The 9,115-nt window shown below is 35.9% G+C and overlaps 2 protein-coding genes across 2 annotated transcripts; both read right to left on the bottom strand.

The window, feature by feature from the left end:
- Positions 1-1,365: 1,365 nt before the first annotated feature.
- LOC104090782 (uncharacterized) lies at positions 1,366-2,172 on the bottom strand. The gene has a single exon (XM_009595962.1). The coding sequence runs from the start codon at positions 2,170-2,172 to the stop codon at positions 1,366-1,368; it is 807 nt and encodes a 268-aa protein (XP_009594257.1).
- A 2,110-nt stretch (positions 2,173-4,282) lies between these two features.
- On the bottom strand, positions 4,283-6,722 carry LOC104090779 (L-type lectin-domain containing receptor kinase S.4-like). Its single transcript, XM_009595960.3, has one exon. The coding sequence runs from the start codon at positions 6,554-6,556 to the stop codon at positions 4,493-4,495; it is 2,064 nt and encodes a 687-aa protein (XP_009594255.1). The 5' UTR covers positions 6,557-6,722; the 3' UTR covers positions 4,283-4,492.
- Positions 6,723-9,115: the final 2,393 nt, after the last annotated feature.

The raw sequence follows: 9,115 nt of genomic DNA, 5'->3' as shown, positions 1-9,115 counted from the left end.
TGTTTATGCAAAATATTCCTTAATGGATATGCAGTTACTACGGAGATAGGATAGCATTGAAAATATGGTCTCAATTTCCTAACTGCCATGACTAATGCTAAAGCTAGTTTCTCTATATGAGGATATCTAGTTTCAGCATCTAATAAAGATTTGCTAAAATAATAAATAGGAGATTGTTTACCTTTGTCCTCCCTTACTAAAACTGCACTTACAGCCACTTCTGCAACTGCAAGATATACAAATAGTCTTTCTCCATCCTTGGGTTTAGACAGTAGGGGAGGATTTGTTAAGTATGCCTTCAAATCTTTGAGGGCTTGTCGGCATTCCTCAATCCATTCAAACTGATTTTGCTTCTTCAATACAGAAAAGAATTTAAAGCTTTTCTCTAAAGATCTTGAAATGAATCTTCCCAGAGCTGCAATCCTACCTGTCAATCTTTGTACCTCTTTTTTGCTTGTGAGTATATCAGGTATTTCTTCAATAGCTTTAATATGTATAGGATTTACTTCAATTCTTCTATTGGATACGAGAAAGCCTACAAACTTACCTGAAGCTACGCCAAAAGCGCACTTTTCTATGTTCAGTTTCATATTATATCTGCGGAGGATCTCGAAGGTAGTTAAAATATGTTGAAAATGATCTTTCGCTTGTGTAGATTTGACCAACATATCATCAATGTACGCTTCCATCGTCTTCCCCAGGTGTTCTTGGAACAACCTGGTCACCAACCTCTGATACGTGGCTCCAGCATTCTTCAAGCCAAAAGGCGTGACTTTGTAACAATAAGCCCCCCTGTTTGTAATAAATAAAGTTTTTTCTTCGTCTAAGGGGTCCATTTTTATTTGATTGTAACCAGAATACGCATCTAGAAAGCTTAATAATCTGTGGCCTGCGGTAGCATTAATCAATTGATCTATATGCGGTAAAGGGAATGAATCCTCCGGGCATGCTTTATTTAACTCGCTGTAATTCACACAAACTCTCCATTTACCGTTCTTTTTCGGAACTACCACAGTATTAGCTAACCAGTTAGTATATTTTACCTCGCGTATTGAATCGATCTTTAAGAGTTTATGTACCTCTTCATCGATCACTTGATTTTTGAATGATCCTTGCTTCCTTTTCTTTTGTTTGATAGGTATGAATGATGGATCTTCATTTAATTTATGAGTCATCACCTCCGGAGGTATACCTATCATATCTGAATTTGATCATGCGAAACAATCCGTGTTAGCTTTTAAATATTCAATTAACTTACTTCTCCTATCTGGATTTATCCTTGCTCCGATATGAATTCTTCGATCTGGCCATTGTTCGAATAGTGGAACAGCTTCAAGCTCCTCAATCGTTCTTTTAATGTTCGTTCTACTTTGGCTCTTGAATTACATCTGGTCTGGAGTCCACGTCTGTTTGTTTTGATATAATTTCTGTTGAAATTTGATTTACCGCATCTTTCTCACTTCTACCCACATCTTTTTGACTTGCACTTGTATCTTTTTGACTTGCACCCGTATCTTTTTTACTTGCATTCGTATCTTTTTGACTTGGTTGTATCACCGAATTGATGCTCTTTGAAGTTTGTTGATTTCCTCGAATTTGTTGAATTCCCCATTTTGAAGGGAATTTGATAACCTGATGCAATATGGATGGCACAACATCCATTTCATGAATCCACGACCTCCCAAGAATCACATTATAGGCCATATCCGTGTCTATCACTTGAAATTGTGTTTCTTTGATGACCCCTTCTGTGTATGTGCTTAGTTTAATCTCTCCCTTTAGAAAAATGGTTGAGTTATCAAACCCATATAAGGAACGTACTTTTGGAACTACACGATCGCCCATCAGCATTTCGTTCACCACTCTTAATAGAATGATGTTCACTGAGCTACCTGGGTCAATTAAAACTTGTTTTATATTAGTATCATGTATAAGTAAAGATATTACCAATGCATCGTTGTGAGGAATCATTAATTCATCATCATCTGCATCATCAAAGGTTATGTTGCCGTCTTCCAGAGTTTGGCGAGTTTGCTTCCCGTGTGTTATTGTGAACTTTGTTGTTTTTCTCCCAGTTGTATAGGTTACGGCGTTGACTTCTTCTCCGCCGTTTATCACATTTACTGTTCTCTTCGGAGACGGAGGTTTTGGGGGCTCTTGCCTATTTTTCATGTAAGCTTGTTTGCCTTTCTCGCCGAAAATTTATGTCAGATAGCCCTGCTTCAATAAATGTTCCACCTCACCTTGTAATAATCTGCAGTCTGATGTTCTATGGTCGTGGTCATTATGGAACTCGCACCAAAAGTATGGGTTTCTTCTATTTGGACTTGATCTCATCACTTTAGGTCATCGTACCTTATCCCCCATGCTTCTTAAAACAGCGACCAACTCGGAGGTACTCACGTTAAAATTGTAGTCCCTAATCCTTGCGTTTGTATTAGCATCTCTGTTGCGGTTACCTCGATCTTTTCTGAATCTCGACGATGACGAACTTGAATCTCTATTTGCGAACCTGTGATCAGCCCGCATGTTTTCGAATTTGGAACGAGCTTCTCGCCCCGAAGGTCGCATATAAGGCTTGTACCTATTCTTACCGGACCTCTTCTCAGATTCTGACTGCCTCGAACCTGTTTTTTCTTCAACCCTTGACTGAGCTACGATATCTCCTTCGATCCGTAATTTGGTATTGTACGTATTATAGACATCATTCCATCCCGTGGCAGGGAATTCTCGTAGGCTCTCTTTAAGCCTCCTCGTAGCTTCTGAACTTTTCTCGTTTAAATTGCTTCCAAATGCCATGGCTGCCCAATTATCAGGTACTCTTGGTAGCAACATTCTTTCACGTTGGAATTTGTCTACGAATTCTCGAAGCAATTCTGTATCTCCTTGCTTTACTTTGAATATATCCTCTATTCTCTTTTTAACTTTTTGTGCACCCAAGTGTGCTTTTATAAATAGATCTGCAAGCTTAGTAAAAGAGTCAATAGAATTTTCAGGTAAAAGAGAGTACCATGTTAACGCTCCTTTAGTAAGTGTTTCCCCAAACTTTTTGACCAGCACAGATTCAATCTCCTGCTTGGTTAAATCATTGCATTTTACTCCCGTGGTGAATGCAGTAGCGTGGTCACGTGGATTGGTCGTTCCATCATATTTTGGGATGTCAGGAATTTTGAATTTTTTGGGAATTGGTATTGGAGCTGCGCTTGGTTTCCATGGTTGCTGTGAATATTTGTCGAAATCAACTCTTTTGATCACAGGTGGTACATCAGATATTTGCTCAATATGGTCGTTTTGTTCTTTCACCTGTTTCTGCAAGGTTAGTATTAAAGTTTGTAAATCAGAATTATTAGGCGTACCTGGTCTCCCATCACGTGACTCGTTGGGAGTTCCTCCGCTTTCAGAATTAACCAACGCTGACCGTGGAATTTCCACAGTTGCAGTATTGTTTGGTGGAGGTGTGGGTGGCACAGCTGGTAGTCCCCTCACGAAAGCCTGGAGAGCATCATTCACGTACTCAGCAATTAACTGCTTCACAGCATCCTGCTCAACAGTTTGTTCATTTCATGTTGTTCATTGTTATAAGTAGTGGATCTTTCTGGTGATGCTTCTCTTGAATTGCATGGAGTTCCTTGAGGTGACGGAACTAGAGTTCCTTACACCTGTTGGTTGTTGTCATTGACATTCGACATGATTCAGTTGAGAGAGAGTGATTTGGAAAGTAAGAGAAGATTATCAGATTTCCGGTAACGGAACCAATTTGTTTAACCAAAGAATTGGATTCTCAGTTAAAGCCTATTTTTAGAAGTACTCGGGTTACTGATAATCAAAAAATTTAATATTCTCTGAGAAATAAGAAATGAAATTAGAATAAGAAATGGCAAATAATCAATTGAAAGCACAAGAAAATAATTATATTCCAATAATAATCAGAACGTGTCCTTACAAGTGAAATTCTCTTCCCTTATATAGGAATTTACAAATATAACATTTCTTCCCTTTTATGACCGAATTATTATGAGCATTAATGACATTAATGAAACGTTATAATTGGCAATTGTAACTGTTCATGAAGATTTTGTAACGGTTCCGATTCTTCTTCCACATTAATTAGAGGTTCATGAATCTTCCCTCTTTACTATCGTGAATCTTTTAATGCGACACTCCAGTTGTCATCTTCTTAGTGATCCACGTATCATGCCCTGTCATCCTCATATAATTTCACGTATAATATTTATTTTTTACTAATACAATGCGCGCGCGCACACACAGAGAGGTAAACAGAGAACTTTGGAACGACCATATTCATTCATAGTTACATTACATCAATCTTTATCCATTGTTCAACTGAAGAGAACTTTAGATTATGCAACTGAATCTTTATAGACTGGAACGCATACAGAGAGGAAAGACAAAGAATAGGGTAAAAAATGTAGTGTTCATCAGGAAATGTTCCTGAAAAAATATAGAGGGGGAGTTTGCTTGCTAGTTCATATCAGTATCTAGGTACTTCACCACTATACAGAAGTGGAAGTGGTGAAGTAGAAAAAGAAGCAAAATTACCATCTTCATCTGCATTAGACAAACATGTAAATGAACTTGACTTGATAATATTAGTTGATCCTAAAGAATTCCAACGTTCAGTTTCGTCGAACCCCAATTCTCCATCATCAGCATTTTGCCCTGTTGGAGCCTCAGGCATCAGAATTTCACCTTCCAAGTATCTTACCACTTGCCTAATGCTCGGCCGCGCCAATGGCTGGTTATTTGAGCACATTAATCCTAATTTTAATACCATCAAAACCTCATTCTCATCGAATTCACCTTTCAATCTGTAGTCCACAACCTCAAGAATTTTCCCTTCTCTCCATTTGTCCCACACCAAATCCACCAGTACAAACTCCTGAGGTTCTGCCTTGGGCTCAATCGGCCTACGTCCACAGACTACCTCGAGTAACAAAGCACCAAAGGCAAACACATCAGAACTCGTAGTGGCCCGTCCTGTTCTTGGCAATTCTGGTGCAAGGTACCCCAATGTGCCTACCACCCTAGTCGTGCACGGATTTGATCCGTGCTCATATAATCTTGCTAGTCCAAAATCCCCAAGCTTTCCGTTTAATTCACCGTCTAGTAGCACATTACTAGCCTTAACGTCTCGATGTACCACAACTTGTTCATAGCCTTCATGTAAATATAGTAAACCAGAAGCAACCCCTTTGATTATCTTGAACCTTTGTTCCCATGTCAATACCAATTTGGGCTGATCAAACAAGAAGTTATCCAAGCTTCCATTAGGCATAAAATCATACACAAGCAACAAATCACCACGACGCCTACACCACCCTAGCAATTGCACCAAATTCCTATGACGGAGTCTTCCAATGCTGGCAATTTCAGACACAAATTCCTTCAAACCTTGTTTAGATTCATGCGAAATGCGCTTCACGGCAATTTGTGTTTTTGAATTTCGTAAAATACCCTTGTAAACTTTACCAAATCCGCCACGCCCGAGTAGTTCACTGTCCTTAAAACCTTTAGTAGCTTGCTTGAGTTCTTGGTAAGAATATCTGTGAGGACCAATCTCAAGCTCCCAAGGCTCTATTACATCAGCATTCTTGAACCTCCAGATTAAATAAATAGCAACCAAGATCGAGCTTAACGCGAAAACAGCTGCAGCAATTGAGATGACTATAATTAAGCCAGTGTGTTTCTTCTTGGCTCCAGGAAGTGATGGCAAAGAATCCAAGTCTAAAAATTTAGCTTCTCCATTTAACTTAAAACTCCAACCTAAAATGTAATGTGAACTTGCAAGCAAACCAGTAGAAGCAGAGAAGCCAACATACATAGTTTCCTTGAGAATTGGAGAGAGGTCTAAATGATAAGAGAAAAGAGGAATTTTGGGTTTTAAAGAAGTTGGTGAAAGAGTAACATTAACTAATTTCTTGACAGAATCATATTCTATCCAAGCAAGAATAATCTTTCCACTTTTGAGATTCAAATCTTCTTTCACTGACTCATTATCCTTATAGTAAGCAGCTGCAGCAGACATATTGGACTGTAAACTGTTGAGGTTGACACCAACATGGTTATCATTAATATCTCCGAACTCAAAATCTCGTACCGTGTCGAATTCAACAGCAAAAATGTGATTAGAGAAATTACCAACATCACTTGCATTAAGCAGGCCTAAATACTGACTTGGAAGAGCTGTACTAAAATCTTTTGAGTGAGAAACAGTGAATACTAAGCCATGGCCACCTAGTTTTGGATATTCAGGGACGATAGCGAAAGCAAAACATGTTGAGAAAGAGAAGGCGGTACTATTATTACTGGAGTTCTTGAAGTGGAAAGGTGAAGAATAAAAGGCATGGCCCATTAGTCTACTTGTGTCATTGGTTAGCTGAAGAAACCCATTTTGGGCTATTTCTGCAACTCCACTCAAGCTTATGTTGTTGTTATTTGGTTCATTGAATCTTGTATATATGAATTCATCAACCTCAGATGAAACAAGAATTGAGAAACAAATGATGGGGCAGAGGAATATAAGACAACTTACCATTTGTAAATAAGAGTTTTAAGATTTGTATTGAGAGCAAAGAGAAGGATTTTGAGCAGGTTTTAAAGAATGAATATTGAATTTTTTCTTCTTATGCAACGGGGCACATGGAGTTGAGAGGAAAGTTACAGAAAAACAGAAGGGTGACATTTATTTTGCAGAAGCATTGTCCTTTAGACTAAAGTGAAAGAGAGGTTCTTTTATTTATAGCAAGTTAGTTGTTATGACATCTGACGCAATGAACCACTAGTTAGTTGTCACTATTCTTTACCGAAGAAGAAGTTTCAAATTAATGCACTGCTTAAAATTGGGTCATAGGTGGAGGCTGTAGAAAACAAAGAGCTTCTTCCCCTCTCTTTTTGGTGTTTCTTTAACGTATGTAAAAGAGTGCCGTTATTTGCAAGCAAGTTTCAATCTTTTCTTATTATTTTAATTTTTGGAGATTTTTACAAATAGGATCTTTTGAGATTATTGTTTAATTTTTATCCACATTAAGAAAGTTTTGCAAAAATAGCCCTGGAACTACCCGAAAGAATGGAAAAACTTTGTTAACAAGTGTTGCAGATATAACTTTGGTATTATCTCCATTCTACCTATCTTGTTAAATTATCACAAATTTTTCTCAATGGGCAAAACTTGCACGTGTTTCAAATAACTATAACTATTACACAACTAAGAAGTCTAATGTTTATGTATTCGTTCAAACCGTGAAATATTACTTCTCTTATAATTCAATGAACTGATGATTGATAAAAGAGTTACAATTTATACATGCTCTAATTATTTATCTCAAGCGTTTCTATTAAGTAGAGGTGTACATAGGTCGGGTTGGTTCGAATTTTCTAATTACCAAACCAAATCAATTATATCGGGTTATTAAATCTAAAGACCAAACCAAACCAATAAAAGTTAGGGTCTTAAATCTCGGTTTTTCTCGGGTTGTTTCGGGTTTTCTGGTTTTTTTATCCTAAAGTTTTCATAGCACAAAATATAGAATCTTGTGCTCCAAATATTTCTGTAATCCTAGTAAGATAGAACTATATAAGGTATTTTTTAATAAAATAATATAAATATAAGATGATTCATGGCATTGTACTAAAATATTCAACAATAAAGATGAGAAAATCGCATAAAATAAATATTACTATTAATTAGCCATAATGAAAACAAACATAATTTAAAATTACTAATAAGTTGCTAAAATAAGTATGACTAATAAGTACTATTAGTTACATGACTAAACACTAAAAGAAAAATAAGTTATGCATTTTATCTAAACCATGAAAAAACTAAAAAAATAGATATCCAACACTATTTTTATTCATAGTATAATTGAATCGAATGTCTTTTATTATCATTCGTATTGATTTGATTTTGGTTTAGGATTTATTTGAGTTACTAATATTTATGGACTATAAAACTTATTGGAGCATCCAAAAATTATAAGTCCAAACTTGAATTAATACGTTAAAAGATAAAATTATGAAAAACTTAAAAAATATTTATAAACTACAATACAATAAATATTTTTATGTATTAAATATATTTAAAACTTCTATACATATAATATCGGGTTGGTTTGATTTCGGCTTGACTTTTTAAAATTAAAACCAAACCAAACCAAATATCGTCGGGGATGTTTTTCTAACACCAAACCATAGTCGGATTTTCTTTCTCTATTTGACTTGGATTATCGAGTTAGTGCGATTTGTCGGTTTTATTTGTACACCCCGCTATTAAGTGTAACGTTCTGTATTGGTTTGTTTTTTGCAATTGGTGTATTCATAGAGTGACGTTCCTTATGAAATTTGCTTCTTGATATTGATTTCAATGATAATTATATAATTATTAGTTAGTTTAGCACATGAGGAATAGAAAGAAGGAAAAGAAGAAGAGCGTGAAGATAGGGGATAAAATTTAAACACATGCATACAAAAGGGACATTCATTGAAATTTATTTCTATAATTTTTTAATTTAATTTTTATACACTAATAGTAACAATATAAACCTTATTACCATTTAAATCACTTAATGAATAATTATATGTTACCTTCTAAAATAAATGAGGATTATAACATGAAAGAAAGCTCAGTAACTTCTTACAATATGTTAAATCACACTCGTCAAATGAAAAGTGTTTTTGTTAGGTGGTTGTTATAATTTTCTTTTCGCAGAAGAAAATTATAAATCTCTCATATTTGGCTAATTTCTTTTTGGAGGAAAAGTTTTGGACTTCTATAAATGAGGATCCTTCTTTCTCATTCAGTAGCATCCACAATGGAGCCATAAGGGTTTTGAGAGTCTTGTTTAGGGGGGAGAGCTTTTGGGGACAAGTATTAATGTGTCACCTGTGTTTGCCTCTTTGTGAGGTTGTTCTCTCGATATTTTGTATTATCTTTTTATAGTGGATTGCTCATCTCTACCGTGGATGTAGATCAATTGACCAAAACACGTCAAATGTTTGTGTCTCTTTTGATATATTTCTCTTTTGTTCTCTGATTTATTATTGTTTGTGAACATATTTTGAGGTAGTTTATGATGTTTTACAATGTTGAGTAGTT

Source organism: Nicotiana tomentosiformis, chromosome 2 (assembly GCF_000390325.3).
Source record: "Nicotiana tomentosiformis chromosome 2, ASM39032v3, whole genome shotgun sequence".
Classification (NCBI taxonomy): domain Eukaryota; kingdom Viridiplantae; phylum Streptophyta; class Magnoliopsida; order Solanales; family Solanaceae; genus Nicotiana; species Nicotiana tomentosiformis.
This window is presented reverse-complemented; position numbering and strand designations above follow the sequence as displayed.

What these genes read in the sequence shown, in the direction of transcription:
- LOC104090782 (XM_009595962.1), bottom strand. Translation starts at nt 2,172, where the DNA reads ATGAAAAATAGGCAAGAGCCCCCAAAACCTCCGTCTCCGAAGAGAACA.
- LOC104090779 (XM_009595960.3), bottom strand. Translation starts at nt 6,556, where the DNA reads ATGGTAAGTTGTCTTATATTCCTCTGCCCCATCATTTGTTTCTCAATT.